A 23,449-nucleotide genomic window follows, 5' to 3' on the forward strand; every position below is an offset into this window, starting at 1 on the left:
CACGATGCACGGTAAAAAAGGGGGGATCCCCCCAATTCCCACCCTGAAACCTCCCTCATGGGCTCTGAGCCCCCCTAACTGCTCCCCAGCCCAAAACTTCCTTTTCTGCCCCCCTCCCTTTCTTTTTCCCCCCCTGCCAAATCCAAATTTAACACTTTATCGTGCTTTTCGACCTCATGGAGCTGCTTTTGAACCCCAAATCTTACTCCCAAGCCCCCAGATTCCCTCCCTGCACACCAAATTTCTCCTTCTCACACCGAAATTCCCCCATTTACACCCCAAGTCCCTTCCAACACCTCTAAATCCCCCCATTACGGTGCAGTAACACAGAAACATTTTGAACCGCTGAGCCCAAGTGGGACCCTGACCATAAAACCCTTGAGCTCCTCTCATTTGTCTTGCAGTTTTCCCTTTTTCTCTCACATTTCCTGACCTTTCCTCCCCTCACGTTTCCCGCTCTTTTCTCCCCTCATGTTTTCCCGCCCTTTTTCCCCCCTCACGTTTTCCGCCATTTTTTCCTCTCAAAATTCCACATTTTCTCCCCTCATGTTTCTCATTTTTTACCTGTTTGCAACCCTTTTCTCTGTCATGTTTACCACCCTTTTCCCCTCACGTTTCCTGCCCTTTTCTCCCTTCACATTTCCCATTTTTACCTCACCTTTCCACCCTTTCCCCCTCACATTTCCCACTCTTTCCCCTCACATTTCCCATTTTTACCTCATTTTTTTCCACCCTTTCCCCTCACACTCCACACCCTTTCCCCCTCACGTTTCCCACCCTTTTCTCCCCTCACATTTCCCATTTTTAGCTCACCTTTCCACCCTTTCCCCCTCACGTTTTCCCGCCCTTTTCTCCCCTCACGTTTTCCCGCCCTTTTTCTCCCCTCACGTTTTCCGCCATTTTTTCCTCTCAAAATTCCACCTTTTCTCCCCTCGCGTTTCTCATTTTTTACCTGTTTGCAACCCTTTTCCCTGTCATGTTTCCCGCTCTTTTCTCCCCTCACGTTTCCTGCTCTTTTCTCCCCTCACGTTTCCCATTTTTACCTCGCCTTTCCGCCCTTTCCCCCTCACATTTCCCACTTTTTTTCCCCTCCTGATCCCTCCCTTTTCTCCCCTCACATTTCCCACCATTTTGTCCCCTCACGCTTCCCATTTTTACCTCACCTTTCCACCCTTCTCCCCGCACACTCCACACCCTTTCCCCCTCACGTTTCCCGCTCTTTTCTCCCCTCACATTTCCCATTTTTTCCTCACTTTTTCCACCCTTTCCCCCTCACATTTCCCACTTTTTTTTACCTCCTGATCCCTCCCTTTTCTCCCCTCACATTTCCCATTTTTACCTCACCTTTCCACCCTTTTCCCCTCACGTTTCCCACCATTTTGTCCCCTCACGCTTCCCATTTTTACCTCATTTTTTTCCACCCTTTCCCCTCACACTCCACACCCTTTCCCCCTCGCGTTTCCCACCCTTTTCTCCCCTCACATTTCCCATTTTTACCTCACCTTTCCACCCTTTTCCCCTCACGTTTCCCACCCTTTTCCCTTCACACCCACACCCTTTCCCCCTCATGTTTTCCGCTCTTTTCTCCCCTCACGTTTTCCCGCTCTTTTCTCCCCTCAGGTTTTCCACCATTTTTTCCTCTCAAAATTCCACCTTTTCTCCCCTCACGTTTCTCATTTTTTACCTGTTTTCAACCCTTTTCCCTGTCATGTTTACCACCCTTTTCCCCTCACGTTTCCTGCCCTTTTCTCCCCTCACGTTTCCCATTTTTACCTCGCCTTTCCACCCTTTCCCCCTCACATTTCCCACTTTTTTTCCCCTCCTGATCCCTCCCTTTTCTCCCCTCACATTTCCCACCCTTTCCCCTCACACTTCCCATTTTTACCTCACTTTTCCACCCTTTCCCCTCACACTCCACACCCTTTTCTCCCCTCACGTTTCCCACCCTTTTCTCCCCTCACATTTCCCATTTTTACCTCACTTTTTCCGCCCTTTCCCCCTCACATTTCCCACTTTTTTTCGCCTCCTGATCCCTCCCTTTTCTCCCCTCACATTTCCCATTTTTACCTCACATTTCCACCCTTTTCCCCTCACATTTCCCACCTTTTTCTCCCCTTCACACTCCACGCCCTTTCCCCCTCACGTTTCCCGCTCATTTCTCCCCTCACGTTTCCCGCTCTTTTCTCCCCTCACGTTTCCCACCATTTTGTCCCCTCACGCTTCCCATTTTTACCTCATTTTTTTCCACCCTTTTCCCCTCACACTCCACACCCTTTCCCCCTCACGTTTCCCACCCTTTTCTCCCCTCACATTTCCCATTTTTACCTCACCTTTCCACTCTTTTCCCCTCACGTTTCCCACCCTTTTCCCTTCACGCTCCACACCCTTTCCCCCTCACGTTTCTCGCTCTTTTCCCCCTCACGTTTCCCGCCCTTTTTCTCCCCTCACATTTTCCGCCATTTTTTCCTCTCAAAATTCCGCCTTTTCTCCCCTCACGTTTCCCGCATTTTTTACCTGTTTTCAACCCTTTTCCCTGTCATGTTTACCACCCTTTTCCCCTCACGTTTCCTGCCCTTTTCTCCCTTCACGTTTCCCATTTTTGACCTCACCTTTCCACCCTTTCCCCCTCACATTTCCCACTTTTTTTCCCCTCCTGATCCCTCCCTTTTCTCCCCTCACATTTCCCACCATTTTGTCCCCTCACGCTTCCCATTTTTACCTCACCTTTTCACCCTTTCCTGCTCACATTTCCCACCCTTTCCCCTCACATTTCCCATTTTTACCTCATTTTTTTCCACCCTTTCCCCCTCACACTCCACACCCTTTTCCCCTCACGTTTCCTGCCCTTTTCTCCCTTCACATTTCCCATTTTTACCTCACCTTTCCACCCTTTTCCCCTCACACTCCACACCCTTTTCCCCCTCACGTTTCCCGCTCTTTTCTCCCCTCACATTTCCCATTTTTACCTCACCTTTTCCGCCCTTTCCCCCTCACATTTCCCACTTTTTTCCCCCTCCTGATCCCTCCCTTTTCTCCCCTCACATTTCCCACCATTTTGTCCCCTCACACTTCCCATTTTTACCTCATTTTTTTCCACACTTTTCCCCTCACACTCCACACCCTTTCCCCCTCACGTTTCCCACCCTTTTCTCCCTTCACATTTCCCATTTTTACCTCACCTTTCCACCCTTTTCCCCTCACGTTTCCCACCCTTTTCCCTTCACGCTCCACACCCTTTCCCCCTCACGTTTCTCGCTCTTTTCTCCCCTCACATTTTCCGCCATTTTTTCCTCTCAAAATTCCGCCTTTTCTCCCCTCACGTTTCCCGCATTTTTTACCTGTTTTCAACCCTTTTCCCTGTCATGTTTACCACCCTTTTCCCCTCACGTTTCCTGCCCTTTTCTCCCTTCACGTTTCCCATTTTTACCTCACCTTTCCACCCTTTCCCCCTCACATTTCCCACCCTTTCCCCTCACATTTCCCATTTTTACCTCACATTTCCACCTTTTCCCCTCACACTCCACACCCTTTTCCCCCTCACGTTTCCCGCTCTTTTCTCCCCTCACATTTCCCATTTTTACCTCACCTTTCCACCCTTTCCCCCTCACATTTCCCACTTTTTTTCCCCTCCTGATCCCTCCCTTTTCTCCCCTCACATTTCCCATTTTTACCTCACCTTTCCACCCTTTTCCCCTCACGTTTCCCACCCTTTTCCCTTCACACTCCACACCCTTTCCCCCTCACGTTTCCCGCTCTTTTCTCCCCTCACGTTTCCCGCTCTTTTCTCCCCTCACGTTTCCCGCTCTTTTCTCCCCTCACGTTTCCCGCTCTTTTCTCCCCTCACGTTTCCCACCATTTTCTCCCCTCACGTTTCCCATTTTTACCTCACTTTTTCCGCCCTTTCCCCCCTCACATTTCCCACTTTTTTTCCCCTCCTGATCCCTCCCTTTTCCCCCCTCACTCTTCCCCCTCTCAAATCCGCCTTTTCCTGTTGAATTTTCCGCTTGTGCCGGGTGTCTCTGCGTCACCACAGGCCTCGCTCTCCCCTCTCATCCACACGCTTTGCTTTGTTTTATTGTTGTTTTAATCAAATCGTTTTTAACTCAACCTGGGGCTGTTTTTTACCCTCGGTTCTCCTCTCCATCCCTCAGCAGGAGCCAGAGGGGAATCCGAGTGTTGCTTTTGGTGGCATCTTGGGGACAATGTCACAAAGGGCCGGTTGTGACACGCCACCCTCCCCTGGCAACAGCTCCCAGGTTTTGTTGGGTCGGAACCAACCCTCAGGTATTCACCTGACAGAACTTTTCCGGTTCTTTACACCCGGATCCTTTCTGGGTTTGGCTGTAAAATGGAGAAGAGACCCCCGAGAAGGCCCAGGGTGGCCTGGGAGGAGGTGGGGACGCCTCAGGAGAGAGGAGCTGCGGAGGAACCCGGCGAGGTGACGACGGCGCGGCCGCTGCGGCGCGGTGAGTGAACTGGGACCAGTTCCGTACTGGGATCAGGATTCTGAACTGGGACCAGTTCCATACTGGGATCAGGATTCTGAACTGGGATCAGGATTCTAAACTGGGATCAGGATTCTGAACTGGGACCAGTTCCATACTGGGATCAGGATTCTGAACTGGGATCAGGATTCTAAACTGGGACCAGTTCCATACTGGGATCAGTTCCATACTGGGATCAGGATTCTGAACTGGGATCAGGATTCTGAACTGGGACCAGTTCCATACTGGGATCAGGATTCTAAACTGGGATCAGGATTCTGAACTGGGACCAGTTCCATACTGGGATCAGGATTCTGAACTGGGATCAGGATTCTAAACTGGGACCAGTTCCATACTGGGATCAGTTCCATACTGGGATCAGGATTCTGAACTGGGATCAGGATTCTGAACTGGGACCAGTTCCATACTGGGATCAGGATTCTGAACTGGGACCAGTTCCGTACTGGGATCAGGATTCTGAACTGGGACCAGTTCCGTACTGGGATCAGGATTCTGAACTGGGACCAGTTCCATACTGGGATCAGGATTCTGAACTGGGATCAGGATTCTGAACTGGGACCAGTTCCGTACTGGGATCAGGATTCTGAACTGGGATCAGGATTCTGAACTGGGACCAGGATTCTGAACTGGGACCAGTTCCGTACTGGGATCAGGATTCTGAACTGGGACCAGTTCCGTACTGGGATCAGGATTCTGAACTGGGACCAGTTCCGTACTGGGATCAGTTCCATACTGGGATCAGGATTCTGAACTGGGATCAGGATTCTGAACTGGGACCAGTTCCGTACTGGGATCAGGATTCTGAACTGGGACCAGTTCCATACTGGGATCAGGATTCTGAACTGGGACCAGTTCCATACTGGGATCAGGATTCTGAACTGGGACCAGTTCCGTACTGGGATCAGGGTTCTGAACTGGGACCAGTTCCGTACTGGGACCGGTTCCATACTGGGATCAGGACTCTGAACTGGGACCAGGATTCTGAACTGGGATCAGGATTCTGAACTGGGACCAGTTCCATACTGGGATCAGGATTCTGAACTGGGATCAGGATTCTGAACTGGGACCGGTTCCATACTGGGATCAGGATTCTGAACTGGGACCGGTTCCATACTGGGATCAGGATTCTGAACTGGGACCGGTTCCATACTGGGATCAGGATTCTGAACTGGGATCAGGATTCTGAACTGGGACCAGTTCCATACTGGGATCAGGATTCTGAACTGGGATCAGGATTCTGAACTGGGACCAGTTCCGTACTGGGATCAGGATTCTGAACTGGGACCAGTTCCATATTGGGATCAGGATTCTGAACTGGGACCAGTTCCATACTGGGATCAGGATTCTGAACTGGGACCAGTTCCATACTGGGATCAGGATTCTGAACTGGGACCAGTTCCATACTGGGATCAGTTCCATACTGGGATCAGGATTCTGAACTGGGATCAGGATTCTGAACTGGGATCAGGATTCTAAACTGGGATCAGGATTCTGAACTGGGATCTCAGGGCTGGGACTGGATCCCTGAACCGGTTCCGTACTGGGATCAGGTAAATGGGATCTCAGGGCTGGGAGGGATGCCGAGGATGAGGAGAGGGTTTCAGGATGAGGAAGGTTCTCAGGATGAGGAAGGTTCTGAGGATGAGGAAGGTTCTCAGGATGAGGAAGGTGCTGAGGATGAGGAAGGTGCTGAGGATGAGGAAGGTTCTCAGGATGAGGAAGGTGCGAGGATGAGGAAGGTGCCAAGGCTGAGGAAGGTGCTGAGGATGAGGAAGATGCTGAGGATGAGGAAGGTTCTCAGGATGAGGAAGGTGTCCAGGATGAGGAAGGGGAACAGGATGAGGAACGGGAGAGGATGAGGAGGGGTTCAGGATGAGGAAGGTGCTGAGGATGAGAAAGGTGCCGAGGATGAGGAAGGTTCTGAGGCCGAGGAAGGGGTTCAGGATGAAGACGGATGCTGAGGATGAGGAAGGGAACAGGATGAGCAAGGTGCTGAGGATGAGGAAGGTTCTGAGGCCGAGGAAGGGGTTCAGGATGAGGAAGGTTCTGAGGATGAGGAAGGTGCTGAGGATGAGGAAGGTTCTGAGGATGAGGAAGGTTCTGAGGCCGAGGAAGGGGTTCAGGATGAGGAAGGTTCTGAGGATGAGGAAGATGCTGAGGATGAGGAAGGTGCCGAGGCTGAGGAAGATGCCGAGGCTGAGGAAGGGTTTCAGGATGAGGAAGGTTGTGAGGATGAGGAAGGTTCTGAGGCCGAGGAAGGTTCTGAGGATGAGGAAGGGGTTCAGGCTGAGGAAGGTTCTCAGGATGAGGAAGGTTCTCAGGATGAGGAAGGTTCTCAGGATGAGGAAGGTGCGAGGATGAGGAAGGGGACGGGATGAGGAACAGGATGAGGAGGGTTTCAGGATGAGGAAGGTTCTCAGGATGAGGAAGATGCTGAGGATGAGGAAGGGTTTCAGGATGAGGAAGGTTCTGAGGCCGAGGAAGGGTTTCAGGATGAGGAAGGTTCTGAGGATGAGGAAGGTTCTCAGGCTGAGGAAGGGTTTCAGGATGAAGACAGATGCTGAGGATGAGGAAGGTTCTGAGGATGAGGAAGGTTCTGAGGCCGAGGAAGGTGCTGAGGATGAGGAAGGTTCTGAGGCCGAGGAAGGGGTTCAGGATGAGGAAGGTGCTGAGGATGAGGAAGGGGTTCAGGATGAGGAAGGGTTTCAGGATGAGGAAGATGCTGAGGATGAGGAAGGGGTTCAGGATGAGGAAGGTGCTGAGGATGAGGAAGGGGTTCAGGATGAGGAAGGGTTTCAGGATGAGGAAGATGCCGAGGCTGAGGAAGGGTTTCAGGATGAGGAAGGTGCCGAGGATGAGGAAGGTTGTGAGGATGAGGAAAGGTTTCAGGATGAGGAAGATGCCGAGGCTGAGGAAGGTTGTGAGGATGAGGAAGATGCCGAGGATGAGGAAGGTTGTGAGGATGAGGAAGGGTTTCAGGATGAGGAAGGTTCTGAGGATGAGGAAGGTTCTGAGGCCGAGGAAGGGTTTCAGGATGAGGAAGATGCCGAGGCTGAGGAAGGTTGTGAGGATGAGGAAGATGCCGAGGATGAGGAAGGTTCTGAGGCTGAGGAAGGTTGTGAGGATGAGGAAGATGCCGAGGATGAGGAAGATGCTGAGGATGAGGAAGGTTCTGAGGATGAGGAAGGTTGTGAGGATGAGGAAGATGCCGAGGATGAGGAAGATGCTGAGGATGAGGAAGGTTCTGAGGATGAGGAAGATGCCGAGGCCGAGGAAGGGGCACACCCGAGGGGCTGCAGCTCCTGCCCTGCTCTCCTCAGCCGTCTCCTCTCCCCACGCTGCAGACGCCGCCTGGGCTCCTGCTCACGCCCGGGGAGCCCTGAGCTTCATCCAGAGCTTCCTCAGCAGCCCCGAGCAGGTAACCCCGGGGCTGGGGTGTCCTGAGGCTCCGGGTGTCCCCTGTCACCCCCGAGCTCCGGCTGTCCCCTGTCACCCCACAGCTCCGGCTGTCCCCTCCTGTCCCCCTGTCACCCCTGAGCTCCGGGTGTCCCCTCCTGTCCCCCTGTCACCCCACAGCTCTGGGTGTCCCCTGTCACCCCCGAGCTCCGGGTGTCCCCTGTCACCCCCACAGCTCCGGCTGTCCCCCGTCACCCCCACAGCTCCGGGTGTCCCCTCCTGTCCCCGTGTCCCCCCAGAGCTCCAGGTGTCCCCTCCTGTCCCCGTGTCCCCCCCAGAGCTCCAGGTGTCCCCTCCTGTCCCCGTGTCCCCCTGTCACCCTGAGGCTCCAGGTGTCCCCTCCTGTCCCCGTGTCCCCCTGTCACCCTGAGGCTCCAGGTGTCCCCTCCTGTCCCCGTGTCCCCCTGTCACCCAGAGCTCCAGGTGTCCCCTCCTGTCCCCGTGTCCCCCTGTCACCCTGAGGCTCCAGGTGTCCCCTCCTGTCCCCGTGTCCCCCCCAGAGCTCCGGCTGTCCCCTCCTGTCCCCGTGTCCCCCCAGAGCTCCAGGTGTCCCCTCCTGTCCCCGTGTCCCCCCCGAGCTCCGGCTGTCCCCTCCTGTCCCCGTGTCCCCCTGTCACCCCTGAGGCTCCAGGTGTCCCCTCCTGTCCCCGTGTCCCCCTGAGGCTCCGGCTGTCCCCTCCTGTCCCCGTGTCCCCCCCGAGCTCCAGGTGTCCCCTCCTGTCCCCCTGTCCCCCCCGAGCTCCGGCTGTCCCCTCCTGTCCCCGTGTCCCCCCCTGAGGCTCCAGGTGTCCCCTCCTGTCCCCGTGTCACCCTGAGGCTCCAGGTGTCCCCTCCTGTCCCCGTGTCCCCTGTCACCCCTGAGCTCCAGGTGTCCCCTCCTGTCCCCGTGTCCCCCCCGAGCTCCGGCTGTCCCCCTGTCACCCTGAGGCTCCAGGTGTCCCCTCCTGTCCCCGTGTCCCCCCCCGAGCTCCAGGTGTCCCCTCCTGTCCCCGTGTCCCCCCCCGAGCTCCAGGTGTCCCCTCCTGTCCCCGTGTCCCCCCAGAGCTCCAGGTGTCCCCTCCTGTCCCCGTGTCCCCGTGTCCCCCTGAGGCTCCGGCTGTCCCCTCCTGTCCCCGTGTCCCCCCCAGAGCTCCAGGTGTCCCCTCCTGTCCCCGTGTCCCCCCCAGAGCTCCAGGTGTCCCCTCCTGTCCCCGTGTCCCCGTGTCCCCCCAGAGCTCCAGGTGTCCCCTCCTGTCCCCGTGTCCCCGTGTCACCCCCGAGCTCCGGCCGTCCCCCTGTCACCCCTGAGGCTCCGGCTGTCCCCTCCTGTCCCCGTGTCCCCCCCTGAGGCTCCAGGTGTCCCCTCCTGTCCCCGTGTCCCCCCTGAGGCTCCAGGTGTCCCCTCCTGTCCCCGTGTCCCCCCTGAGGCTCCAGGTGTCCCCTCCTGTCCCCGTGTCCCCCTGTCACCCTGAGGCTCCAGGTGTCCCCTCCTGTCCCCGTGTCACCCTGAGGCTCCAGGTGTCCCCTCCTGTCCCCGTGTCCCCCCCCAGCTCCGGCTGTCCCCTCCTGTCCCCGTGTCCCCCCAGCTGCAGGACGAGGAGCGGAAGCTGCGGTTCCTGCTCGGTGTCTGCTCCCTGTGCCGCCAGGCCCGCAGCGGCGGCTGCTGCCGGGAGCTGCGCCGCTTCTGCCACGGGCAGCGGCTGGGGGAGGTGGTGCAGGTGAGGAGGGACCCCCAGGTGACCCTGAGACCCCCAGGTGACATCAGGGACACCCTCAGGTGACATCTGAACCCCCAGGTGACCCTGAGACCCCTCAGGTGACATCAGGGACCTCCCCAGGTGACCCTGAGACCTCCAGATGGCCCTGAGACCCCCCCAGGTGACATCAGGGACCTCCCAGGTGACATCAGGGACCCCTCAGGTGACATCAGGGACCCCCAGGTGACCCTGAGACCCCCCCTGGTGACCCTGAGACCCCCAGATGGCCCTGAGACCCCCCCCAGGTGACATCAGGGACCTCCCCAGGTGACATCAGGGACACCCCCTGGTGACCCTGAGACCCCCAGGTGACCCTGAGACCCCCCCAGGTGACATCAGGGACCCCCAGGTGACATCAGGGACCCCCCCCAGGTGACATCAGGGACACCCCCAGCTGACATCAGGGACCCCCCCAGCTGACATCAGGGACCCCCCAGGTGATCCTGAGACCCCCAGGTGACATCAGGGACCCCTCAGATGGCCCTGAGACCCCCCAGGTGACCCTGAGACCCCTCAGGTGACCCTGAGACCCCCCCCAGGTGACCCTGAGACCCCCCCCTGGTGACCCTGAGACCCCCCCTGGTGACCCTGAGACCCCTCAGGTGACATCAGGGACCCCCCCCCAGGTGATATCAGGGACCCCCAGGTGACCCTGAGACCCCCAGGTGACCCTGAGACCCCCCAGGTGACCTCAGGGACCCCCCCAGGTGATCCTGAGACTCCCAAATGGCCCTGAGACCCCCCCAGGTGACCCTGAGACCCCCCCAGGTGACATCAGGGACCTCCCAGGTGACATCAGGGACCCCTCAGGTGACATCAGGGACCCCCCAGGTGACCCTGAGACCCCCAAATGGCCCTGAGACCCCCCAGGTGACATCAGGGACCCCCCAGGTGACATCAGGGACCCCCTCGGTGACCCTGAACCCCCCCAGGTGACCCTGAGACTCCCAAATGGCCCTGAGACCCCCTCAGGTGACCCTGAGACCCCCCCAGGTGATCCTGAACCCCCCCCTGGTGACATCAGGGACCCCCCAGGTGACCTCAGGGACCCCCCAGGTGACATCAGGACCTCCTCAGGTGGCAGAAAGAAAAAAACCCCCAAAACCACCCCATACCCCCCAAAATCCCCCAAAACCACCCCAAACCATCCCAAAATCCCCCAAATCCCCCCAAAATCCCCCCAAAACCTCCCCAAATCACCTCAAAACCACCCCAAACCCCCCAAACCCCCCCCAAATCCCCCCAAACCCCCCAAAACCTCCCCAAACCCCCCAAAATCCCTCCAAATCCACCCCAAACCCCCCAAACCCCCCCAAACCCCCCCAAATCCCCCAAACCCCACAAAATCCCCCCAAAACCTCCCCAAATCACCTCAAAACCACCCCAAACCCCCCAAATCCTCCCCAAACCCCCCCAAACCCCCCAAATCCACCCCAAACCCCCCAAAATCCCCCCAAAACCACCCCAAACCCCCCAAATCCACCCCAAATCCCCCCAAAATCCCCCAAATCCCCCCAAAATCCCCCCAAAACCTCCCCAAATCACCTCAAAACCACCCCAAACCCCCCAAATCCCCCCAAAATCCCCCAAATCCCCCCAAAATCCCCCCAAACCCTCCCAAACCCCCCCAAACCCCCCCAAACCCCCCAAATCACCCCCAAACCCCCCCAAATCCCCCAAATCCCCCCAAACCCCCCAAAATCCCCCCAAAATTCCCCAAACCCCCCAAAGCTGCCCGATCCCCGCAGGTGCTGCTGAGGTTGGAGCCCAGGTACGAGATCTGCAGCCGGGTGCGGCCGCTCGCCATGCTGGCCCTGGCCGGGCTCAGGTACGGCCCGGAACCGCCCACCCGGAACCGTGCTGGGTCTGACCCGGAACGGTTCTGGTTCTGACCCGGAACCGCTCACCCGGAACCGTGCTGGGTCTGACCCGGAACCGTGCTGGGTCTGACCCGGAACCGCTCACCCGGAACCGTGCTGGGTCTGACCCGGAACCGCGCTGGGTCTGAACCGGAACCGCCCACCCGGAACCGTGCTGGGTCTGACCCGGAACGGTTCTGGTTCTGACCTGGAACCGCTCACCCAGAACCGTGCTGGGTCTGACCCGGAATGGTTCTGGTTCTGACCCGGAACCGTGCTGGGTCTGACCCGGAACCGCTCACCCGGAACCGCTCACCCGGAACCGTGCTGGGTCTGACCCGGAACCGCCCACCCGGAACCGCGCTGGGTCTGACCCAAAATGGTTCTGGTTCTGACCCGGAACCGTGCTGGGTCTGACCCGGAATGGTTCTGGTTCTGACCCGGAACCGCTCACCCGGAACCGCGCTGGGTCTGACCCGGAACCGCTCACCCGGAACCGTGCTGGGTCTGACCCGGAACCGTGCTGGGTCTGACCCGGAATGGTTCTGGTTCTGACCCGGAACCGTGCTGGGTCTGACCCGAAACCGCGCCCACCTGGAACCGCGCTGGTTCTGACCCAAAATGGTTCTGGTTCTGATCCGAAACCATGCTGGGTCTGACCCGGAACCGTGCTGGGTCTGACCCGAAACGCTTCTGGTTCTGATCCGGAATGGTTCTGGGTCTGACCCGAAATGGTTCTGGGTCTGACCTGGAACGGTTCCCAGGCTCAGGTACACGCCCGGAACTGCTCACCCGGAATGGTTCCGGTTCTGACCCAAAATGGTTCTGGTTCTGATCCGAAACGGTTCCCAGGCTCAGGTACACGCCCGGAACTGCTCACCCGGAACGGTTCTGGGTCTGACCCGAAATGGTTCTGGGTCTGACCTGGAACGGTTCCCAGGCTCAGGTACGGCCCGCAACCGCTCACCTGGAACCGCCCACCCGGAACGGTTCCAGTTCTGATCTGGAACCGCGCTGGGTCTGACCCGGAACTGCTCACCTGGAACCGCGCTGGGTCTGACCCGAAACGGTTCTGGTTCTGATCCGGAATGGTTCTGGTTCTGACCCGGAACCGTGCTGGGTCTGACCCGGAACCGCTCACCCGGAACCGCGCTGGGTCTGACCCGGAATGGTTCTGGTTCTGACCCGGAACCGCGCTGGGTCTGACCCGGAATGGTTCTGGTTCTGACCCGGAACCGCGCTGGGTCTGACCCGGAACGGTTCCGGTTCTGACCCGAAACGGTTCTGGTTCTGATCCGAAACGGTTCCCAGGCTCAGGTACGGCCCGGAACCGCCCACCCGGAACCGTGCTGGGTCTGACCCGAAATGGTTCTGGTTCTGATCCGAAACGGTTCTGGTTCTGACCCGGAACCGTGCTGGGTCTGACCCGAAATGGTTCTGGTTCTGACCCGGAACCGTGCTGGGTCTGACCCGGAATGGTTCTGGTTCTGACCCGGAACCGTGCTGGGTCTGACCCGGAATGGTTCTGGTTCTGACCCGGAATGGTTCTGGTTCTGATCCGGAACCGTGCTGGGTCTGACCCGGAACCGCTCACCCGGAACCGCACCGGGTCTGACCCGGAACCGCGCTGGGTCTGACCCGGAACCGCACTGGGTCAGACCCGGAATGGTTCTGGTTCTGACCCGGAACCGTGCTGGGTCTGACCCGGAACCGCGCTGGGTCTGACCCGGAATGGTTCTGGTTCTGACCCGGAACCGTGCTGGGTCTGACCCGAAACGGTTCTGGTTCTGATCCGGAATGGTTCTGGGTCTGACCTGGAACGGTTCCCAGGCTCAGGTACACGCCCGGAACCGCTCACCCGGAACAGTTCCGGTTCTGACCCAAAATGGTTCTGGTTCTGATCCGAAACGGTTCCCAGGCTCAGGTACGGCCCGGAACCGCCCACCCGGAACGGTTCTGGGTCTGACCCGGAATGGTTCTGGTTCTGACCCGGAACAGTGCTGGGTCTGACCCGAAACGGTTCCCAGGCTCAGGTACGCACCCGGAACCGCGCTCACCCAGAACCGTGCTGGGTCTGACCCGGAACGGTTCCGGTTCTGATCTGAAACCGTGCTGGGTCTGACCCGGAACGGTTCTGGTTCTGATCCGGAATGGTTCTGGGTCTGACCCGGAATGGTTCTGGTTCTGACCCGGAACCGTGCTGGGTCTGACCCGGAATGGTTCTGGTTCTGACCCAGAACCGCGCTGGGTCTGACCCGAAACGGTTCTGGTTCTGACCCAGAACCGCGCTGGGTCTGACCCGAAACGGTTCCCACCCGGAATGGTTCTGGTTCTGACCCGAAAAGGTTCCGGTTCTGACCCAAAACCGGTTCTGACCCGAAATGGTTCTGATCCGAAACGGTTCCCACCCGAAATGGTGCTGGTTCTGATCCAAAATGGTTCTGATCCAAAATGGTTCTGGGTCTGACCCGAAATGGTTCTGATCCGAAACAGTTCCGACCCGAAACGGTTCTGGTTCCTACCTGAAACAGTTCTGACCCGAAACCGGTTCCGGTTCTGACCCAAAAATGGTTCTGGTTCTGACCGAAAAGTGGTTCTGGTTCTGATCCAAAATGGTTCTGACCTGAAATGGTTCTGACCCAAAACCGGTTCTGGTTCTGATCCAAAATGGTTCTGATCCGAAATGGTTCTGACCTAAAACCGGTTCCAGTTCTGACCCAAAAACGGTTCTGGCCCGAAATGGTTCTGACCCGAAACGGTTCCCACCCGAAATGGTGCTGGTTCTGATCCAAAATGGTTCTGATCCAAAATGGTTCTGGGTCTGACCCGAAATGGTTCCGGTTCTGACCTGAAACGGTTCTGATCCAAAACCGGTTCTGGTTCTGACCCGAAACGGTTCTGACCCAAAAGGTTCTGGTTCCAACCCGAAACAGTTCCGGTTCTGACCCAAAAACGGTTCTGGGTCTGACCCAAAACGGTTCCCACCCGAAACGGTGCTGGTTCTGATCCAAAATGGTTCTGACCCAAAAACGGTTCTGGGTCTGACCCGAAACGGTTCCGGTTCCGAACCTTCCGAAATGCTTCTGGTTCCCACCCGAAACGGTTCCCACCTGAAACGGTGCTGGTTCTGATCCAAAATGGTTCTGATCCAAAATGGTTCTGATCCAAAATGGTTCTGGGTCTGATCCGAAACGGTTCCGGTTCCGAACCTTCCGAAACGGTCCTGGTTCTGACCCGAAACGGTTCTGGTTCTGATCCAAAAGCGGTTCTGGTTCTGACCCGAAACGGTGCTGGTTCTGATCCAAAAACGGTTCTGGTTCTGACCCGAAATGGTTCTGGGTCTGATCCAAAAACGGTTCTGACTCAAAAATGGTTCTGGTTCTGACCCGAAACCGGTTCTGGTTCTGATCCAAAAATGGTTCTGGAAATGGTTCTAACCCAAAAGGTTCTGGTTCTAACCCAAAAGGTTCTGGTTCTGACCCCAAACCGGTTCTGACCCGAAACGGTGCTGACCTGAAACTGGTTCTGATCCAAAAATGGTTCTGGTTCCGACCCGAAACGGTTCTGACCCAAAACCAGTTCTGATCCAAAACAGGTTCTGGTTCCAGTTCTGACCCGAAACCGGTTCCGGTTCTAACCCAAAACAGGTTCTGGTTCTGGTAACGACTCAAAACAGGTTCTGGTTCCGGTTCCAACCCAAAATGTTCTGGTACCGACCCAAAACCGGTTCTGGTTCTGGTTCTGACCCAAAGGTCCCGGTTCCGACCCACGGTCCCGGTGTCTCCCCGCAGCTCCCTGGGGAAGGTTCTGGAAGGCCGGGAAGGTTCTGGAAGGCCAGGAAGGTTCTGGAAGGCCGGGAAGGTTCTGACCTGACCCGCGGTCCCGCTGTCTCCCCACAGTTCCCTGGGGAAGGTTCTGGAAGGCCGGGAAGGTTCTGAGGTTCTGACCCGCGGTGCCGCTGTCTCCCCACAGCTCCCTGGGGAATGTTCTGGAAGGTCGGGAAGGTTCTGGAAGGCCGGGAAGGTTCTGACCTGACCCGCGGTCCCGCTGTCTCCCCACAGTTCCCTGGGGAAGGTTCTGGAAGGCCAGGAATGTTCTGGAAGGCCGGGAAGGTTCTGACCCGAAGGTCCCTAGGGAAGGTTCTGGAAGGCCGGGAAGGTTCTGACCCAAGGTCCTGGTTCTGACCCACAGCTCCCTGGGGAATGTTCTGGAAGGCCGGGAAGGTTCTGGAAGGCCGGGAAGGTTCTGAGGTTCTGACCCGTGGTCCCGGTGTCTCTCCTCAGTTCCCTGGGGAATGTTCTGGAAGGCCGGGAAGGTTCTGGAAGGCCGGGAAGGTTCTGGAAGGCCGGGAAGGTTCTGACCCGCGGTGCCGCTGTCTCCCCACAGCTCCCTGGGGAATGTTCTGGAAGGCTGGGAATGTTCTGGAAGGCCGGGAAGGTTCTGGAAGGCCGGGAAGGTTCTGACCTGACCCGAAGGTCCCGGTTCTGACCCACAGCTCCCTGGGGAATGTTCTGGAAGGCCGGGAGGGTTCTGAGGTTCTGACCTGCGGTGCCGCTGTCTCTCCTCAGCTCCCTGGGGAATGTTCTGGAAGGCTGGGAATGTTCTGGAAGGCCGGGAATGTTCTGGAAGGCCGGGAAGGTTCTGACCCGCGGTCCCGCTGTCTCTCCACAGCTCCCTGGGGAATGTTCTGGAAGGCTGGGAATGTTCTGGAAGGCCGGGAAGGTTCTGACCTGACCCGCGGTGCCGCTGTCTCCCCACAGTTCCCTGGGGAATGTTCTGGAAGGCTGGGAATGTTCTGGAAGGCTGGGAAGGTTCTGGAAGGCTGGGAAGGTTCTGGAAGGCCGGGAATGTTCTGGAAGGCCGGGAAGGTTCTGGAAGGCCGGGAAGGTTCTGGAAGGCCAGGAAGGTTCTGGAAGGCCGGGAAGGTTCTAACCTGACCCGCGGTGCCGCTGTCTCCCCACAGCTCCCTGGGGAATGTTCTGGAAGGCCGGGAAGGTTCTGAGGTTCTGACCCGCGGTGCCGCTGTCTCCCCACAGTTCCCTGGGGAAGGTTCTGGAAGGCCGGGAAGGTTCTGGAAGGCCGGGAAGGTTCTGACCCGCGGTGCCGCTGTCTCTCCTCAGCTCCCTGGGGAATGTTCTGGAAGGCCGGGAATGTTCTGGAAGGCCGGGAAGGTTCTGGAAGGCCGGGAAGGTTCTGACCTGACCCGAAGGTTCTGCTGTCTCTCCTCAGTTCCCTGGGGAATGTTCTGGAAGGCCGGGAAGGTTCTGGAAGGCCGGGAAGGTTCTGACCCAAGGTCCTGGTTCTGACCCACAGCTCCCTGGGGAATGTTCCGGAAGGCCGGGCGGCGCTCAGGACCTGCTTCGACAGCGCCTTCTTCCTGCGGCCCCGGGAGCAGATGCAGGTCCTGGAAGGGCACCTCTACACAAGGGTACTTAATAATTATTTCTTATTATTTCTTATTATTTCTTATTATTTCTTACTCTATTTATTAACATTTATTGTTATTTATTGTCATTATTTTATCAGTTATTTTCATTCATTATTCTCTTTATTATTCTATTTATTATTACTTCTCATTTATTATAATTTATTATTATATTTATTATTATTTATCATAATTTATTATTATTTATTATTTTATTTATTATTTTTATTATTCTACTTATTATTGTTTATTATTCTATTTATTATTTATTATCATTTATTATTTTATTATTCTATTTATAGTTATTTGTTGTTCTATTTATTATTATAATTTATTATTTTATTGATTATTCTATTTATTATTATTTATTATTCTATTTAATATTATTTAATATAGTTTATTATTATTAATTATCATTTATTGTAATTTATTACTCTATTTATTCTTACTTATTATCATTTACTATTCTACTTATTATTTATTATTATTTATTGTTCTATTTATTATTATTTCTTATTCATTATTCTGTTTATTATTATTTATTCTCATTTATTAGTCTATTTATTATTATTTATTCTCATTTATTCTAATTTATTATTATTTATTATCATTATTTATCATTTATTATTCTATTTAATATTTATTATCAATTATTTTTCTATTTATTATCATTTATTATCATTCATTTTTCTATTTATTATTCTATTTATTATCTATTATCATTAATTATCATTTATTATTATTTATTATTCTATTTATTCTCATTTATTCTAATTTATTATTATTTATTATCATTTATTATAATTTTTTTTTCCTTTTATTGTTGCTTATTATCATTTATTATTCTATTTATTATTATCTATTACGGTTTAACTTATTTATTATCATTTATTATCATTTATTATAATTTATTATTCAACCTATTATCATTTATTATTATTAATTATTCTCGCTATTATAATTTATTATTATTTATTAATCTATTTATTATCATTTATTATTATTTATTATTCAATTTATTATTACCTATTACGGTTTAATTTATTTATTATCAATTATTATCCTCTCCATTATAATTTATAATTATTTATTATTCTATTTATTATTTTTTATCAACATTTATTATTCGATTGATCATCATTTATTATTCTATTATCATTTATTATTATTTATTATTCTATTTACTATTATTTATTATCATTTATTATTCGATTGATCATTTATTAAAGTTTATTATTCTATTTATTATTATTTATTGACACTTATTATTCGATTGATCATTTATTAAAGTTTATTATTCTATTTATTATTATTTATTAACACTTATTATTCAATTGATCATTTATTATAGTTTATTATTCTATTTATTATTATTTATTAACACTTATTATTCAATTGATCATTTATTAAAGTTTATTATTCCATTTATTAATATTTATTAACACTTATTATTCAATTGATCATTTATTAAAGTTTATTATTCTATTTATTATTATTTATTGACACTTATTATTCAATTGATCATTTATTAAAGTTTATTATTCTATTTATTATTATTTATTAACACTTATTATTCAATTGATCATTTATTAAAGTTTATTATTCTATTTATTATTATTTATTAATATTTATTTTCACCCCAAATTTGATGATTTGAGGAGTTTTTGGGTGTTTTTCACCCCAAATTTGATGATTTGAGGAGTTTTTGGGTGTTTTTCACCCCAAATTTGAGATTTGAGGAGTTTTTGGGTGTTTTTCACCCCAAATTTGATGATTTGAGGGGTTTTTGGGTGTTTTTCACCCCAAATTTGATGACTTGAGGAGTTTTTGGGTGTTTTTCACTCCGAATTTGCTGATTTGAGGAGTTTTTGGGTGTTTTTCACCCCAAATTTGATGATTTGAGGAGTTTTTGGGTGTTTTTCACCCGAAATTTGCTGATTTCAGGAGGTTTTTGGGTGTTTTTCACCCCAAATTTGATGATTTGAGGAGTTTTTGGGTGTTTTTCACCCCAAATTTGATCATTTTTGGAGTTTTTGGGTGTTTTCACTTCAAATTTGATGATTTGAGGAGTTTTTGGGTGTTTTTCACTCCGAATTTGCTGATTTGAGGAGTTTTTGGGTGTTTTTCACCCCAAATTTGTGATTTGAGGAGTTTTGGGTGTTTTTCACCCCAAATTTGATGATTTGAGGAGTTTTTGGGTGTTTTTCACTCCAAATTTGATGATTTTTGGAGTTTTTGGGTGTTTTTCACCCGAAATTTGGGATTTCAGGAGTTTTTGGGTTGTTTTTCACTCCAAATTTGATGATTTTTGGAGTTTTTGGATGTTTTTCACCCGAAATTTGGGATTTCAGGAGTTTTTGGGTTGTTTTTCACCCCAAATTTGATGATTTGAGGAGTTTTTGGGTGTTTTTCACCCCAAATTTGATGATTTGAGGAGTTTTTGGGTGTTTTTCACCCCAAATTTGATGATTTTTGGAGTTTTTGGGTGTTTTTCACCCCAAATTTGATGATTTGAGGAGTTTTTGGGTGTTTTTCACTCCAAATTTGATGATTTGAGGAGTTTTTGGGTGTTTTTCACCCCAAATTTGATGATTTGAGGAGTTTTTGGGTTGTTTTTCACCCCAAATTTGCGTTTTGAGGAGTTTTTGGGTGTTTTTCACCCCAAATTTGATGATTTGAGGAGTTTTTGGGTGTTTTTCACCCCAAATTTGATGATTTGAGGAGTTTTTGGGTGTTTTTCACCCCAAATTTGATGATTTGAGGAGTTTTTGGGTGTTTTTCACCCCAAATTTGCGATTTGAGGAGTTTTTGGGTGTTTTTCACCCCAAATCTGTGATTTCAGGAGGTTTTTGGGTGTTTTTCACCCTGAATTTGATGATTTTTGGAGTTTTTGGGTGTTTTTCACTCCAAATTTGATGATTTGAGGAGTTTTTGGGTGTTTTTCACCCCAAATTTGCTGATTTGAGGAGTTTTTGGGTGTTTTTCACCCCGAATCTGCTGATTTTTGGAGTTTTTGGGTGTTTTTCACTCCAAATCTGTGATTTGAGGAGTTTTTGGGTTGTTTTTCACCCCGAATTTGATGATTTTTGGAGTTTTTGGGTGTTTTTCACCCCAAATTTGATGATTTTTGGAGTTTTTGGGTGTTTTTCACCCCAAATTTGCTGATTTGAGGAGTTTTTGGGTGTTTTTCACCCCAAATTTGTGATTTGAGGAGTTTTGGGTGTTTTTCACCCCAAATTTGATGATTTGAGGAGTTTTTGGGTGTTTTTCACTCCAAATTTGATGATTTTTGGAGTTTTTGGGTGTTTTTCACCCGAAATTTGGGATTTCAGGAGTTTTTGGGTTGTTTTTCACTCCAAATTTGATGATTTTTGGAGTTTTTGGATGTTTTTCACCCGAAATTTGGGATTTCAGGAGTTTTTGGGTTGTTTTTCACCCCAAATTTGATGATTTGAGGAGTTTTTGGGTGTTTTTCACCCCAAATTTGATGATTTGAGGAGTTTTTGGGTGTTTTTCACCCCAAATTTGATGATTTTTGGAGTTTTTGGGTGTTTTTCACCCCAAATTTGATGATTTGAGGAGTTTTTGGGTGTTTTTCACTCCAAATTTGATGATTTGAGGAGTTTTTGGGTGTTTTTCACCCCAAATTTGATGATTTGAGGAGTTTTTGGGTTGTTTTTCACCCCAAATTTGCGTTTTGAGGAGTTTTTGGGTGTTTTTCACCCCAAATTTGATGATTTGAGGAGTTTTTGGGTGTTTTTCACCCCAAATTTGATGATTTGAGGAGTTTTTGGGTTGTTTTTCACCCCAAATTTGATGATTTGAGGAGTTTTTGGGTGTTTTTCACCCCAAATTTGCGATTTGAGGAGTTTTTGGGTGTTTTTCACCCCAAATCTGTGATTTCAGGAGGTTTTTGGGTGTTTTTCACCCTGAATTTGATGATTTTTGGAGTTTTTGGGTGTTTTTCACTCCAAATTTGATGATTTGAGGAGTTTTTGGGTGTTTTTCACCCCAAATTTGCTGATTTTTGGAGTTTTTGGGTGTTTTTCACCCCGAATCTGCTGATTTTTGGAGTTTTTGGGTGTTTTTCACTCCAAATCTGTGATTTGAGGAGTTTTTGGGTTGTTTTTCACCCCGAATTTGATGATTTTTGGAGTTTTTGGGTGTTTTTCACCCCAAATTTGCTGATTTGAGGAGTTTTTGGGTGTTTTTCACCCCGAATTTGATGATTTGAGGAGGTTTTTGGGTGTTTTTCACCCCAAATTTGTGATTTCAGGAGGTTTTTGGGTGTTTTTCACCCCAAATTTGATGATTTGAGGAGTTTTTGGGTGTTTTTCACCCCAAATTTGATGATTTTTGGAGTTTTTGGGTGTTTTTCACCCTGAACCTGCTGATTTGAGGAGTTTTTGGGTGTTTTTCACCCCGAATTTGCTGATTTGAGGAGTTTTTGGGTTGTTTTTCACCCCGAATTTGCTGATTTTTGGAGTTTTTGGGTGTTTTTCACTCCAAATCTGTGATTTCAGGAGGTTTTTGGGTGTTTTTCACCCCGAATTTGCTGATTTTTGGAGTTTTTGGGTGTTTTTCACCCCGAATGTGATGATTTTTGGAGTTTTTGGGTGTTTTTCACCCCGAATCTGCTGATTTGAGGAGTTTTTGGGGTGTTTTTCACCCCGAATTTGCTGATTTTTGGAGTTTTTGGGTGTTTTTCACCCCGAATTTGATGATTTGAGCTGTTGTTTCCCGGCAGACGCTGCAGGCCATGGACACCATGCTGCAGGAGATGCTGCTGGGCTCTCCCCGCGCCGGCGCCGTTCTCCAGGATGTGCTGGAGGTGAGACCTGGAGCTGCTGGGAGGGACACGGGGGGGCTTTGGAGAGACCCCAAAAACATCCTCAGGGGGGTTACAGCACCCCAAAAACCCCCAAAATCTCCTCAGGGGGGTCACAGCACCCCAAAACCTCCTCAGGGGGTCACAGTCACCCCAAAATCTCCCAAAATCTCCTCAGGGGGGTCACAGCACCCCAAAACCTCCCCAAACATCCTCAGGGGGGTCACAGTTACCCAAAAACATCCTCAGGGGGTCACAGCACCCCAAAACCCCAAAAACGTCCTCAGGGGGTCACAGTCACCCCAAAACCTCCCCCAAAAACATCCTCAGGAGGGTCACAGCACCCCAAAACCCCCCCAAAATCTCCTCAGGGGGGTCACAGCACCCCAAAACCCCCCCCAAAACATCCTCCGGGGGAACACAGCACCCCAAAACCCTCTCAGGAGGGTCACAGCACCCCAAAACCCCAAAACCATCCTCAGGGGGTCACAGTCACCCCAAAACCTCCCCCAAAATCTCCTCAGGAGGGTCACAGCACCCCAAAACCTCCCCCAAAACATCCTCAGGGGGGTCACAGTCACCCCAAAACCCTCTCAGGGGGGTCACAGTCACCCCAAAAACCCCCAAAATCTCCTCAGGGGGGTCACAGCACCCCAAAACCTCCCCCAAACATCCTCAGGGGGGTCACAGTCACCCCAAAAACCCCCAAAATCTCCTCAGGGGGGTCACAGCACCCCAAAACCTCCCCCAAAATCTCCTCAGGAGGGTCACAGTCACCCCAAAAACCCCTAAAATCTCCTCAGGGGGGTCACAGCACCCCAAAATCTCCTCAGGGGGGTCACAGCACCCCAAAATCTCCCAAAATCTCCTCAGGGGGGTCACAGCACCCCAAAACCTCCCCCAAACATCCTCAGGGGGGTCACAGTTACCCAAAAACCTCCTCAGGGGGTCACAGCACCCCAAAACCCCAAAAACATCCTCAGGGGGGTCACAGCACCCCAAAAACCCCCAAAATCTCCTCAGGGGGGTCACAGCACCCCAAAACGTCCCAAAAACATCCTCAGGGGGGTCACAGCACCCCAAAACCCCCCCAAAAACATCCTCAGGGGGGTCTCAGTACCCCAAAATCCCCTCAGGAGAGGTCCCAGCCCCCCCAAATCTCCCCCCAAAATCCCCTCAGGGGGGTTCCAGCCCTCCCAAAACCTTTTTAGGGGGGTCTCAGCACCCCAAATCCTCCTCAGGGGGGTCTCAGTACCCCAAATCTCCCCCAAAACCCCCTCAGGGGGGTCCCAGTACCCCTCAAACTCCCTCAGAGGGGTCACAGCACCCCAAAACCTCCCCCAAAACCCCTCAGGGGGGGTCCGGGTCCCAGCCCCCCCAAATCCCCTCAGGGGGGTCCCAGTACCCCAAATCTCCCCCCAAAACCTCCTCAAGGGGGTCCCAGCCCTCCCAAAACCTTTTTAGGGGGGTCCCAGCCCCCCCAAATCCTCCTCAGGAAGGTCCCAGCCCCCCCAAATCCCCTCAGGGGGGTCCCGGTACCCCAAATCTGCCCCCAAAACCCTCTCAGGGGGGTCTCAGCCCCCCCAATTTCCCCCCAAAACCCCCTCAGGGGGGTCTCAGTACCCCAAAACCTCCCCCAA

General features: G+C 51.9%; 1 protein-coding gene across 2 annotated transcripts in view; it reads left to right on the forward strand.

Moving 5' to 3' along the window:
• Window positions 1-3,302: 3,302 nt before the first annotated feature.
• Window positions 3,303-23,449, forward strand: part of LOC111922613 (uncharacterized) — a 35,080-nt gene continuing 14,933 nt past the window's right edge. For both annotated transcript variants that reach the window (XM_086871619.1, XM_086871618.1), the window contains exons 1-6: window positions 3,303-4,466; window positions 7,850-7,923; window positions 9,527-9,658; window positions 11,446-11,525; window positions 16,870-16,984; window positions 21,729-21,812. In XM_086871619.1, coding sequence (XP_086727745.1) covers window positions 4,349-4,466; window positions 7,850-7,923; window positions 9,527-9,658; window positions 11,446-11,525; window positions 16,870-16,984; window positions 21,729-21,812 — 603 coding nt within the window. In that variant the 5' untranslated portion in view covers window positions 3,303-4,348. The remainder of the gene's footprint in view (window positions 4,467-7,849; window positions 7,924-9,526; window positions 9,659-11,445; window positions 11,526-16,869; window positions 16,985-21,728; window positions 21,813-23,449) is intronic.

Source organism: Cyanistes caeruleus, chromosome 36 (genome assembly GCF_971803275.1).
Source record: "Cyanistes caeruleus chromosome 36, bCyaCae1.hap1.1, whole genome shotgun sequence".
In the NCBI taxonomy this organism is placed as follows: Eukaryota; Metazoa; Chordata; class Aves; order Passeriformes; family Paridae; genus Cyanistes; species Cyanistes caeruleus.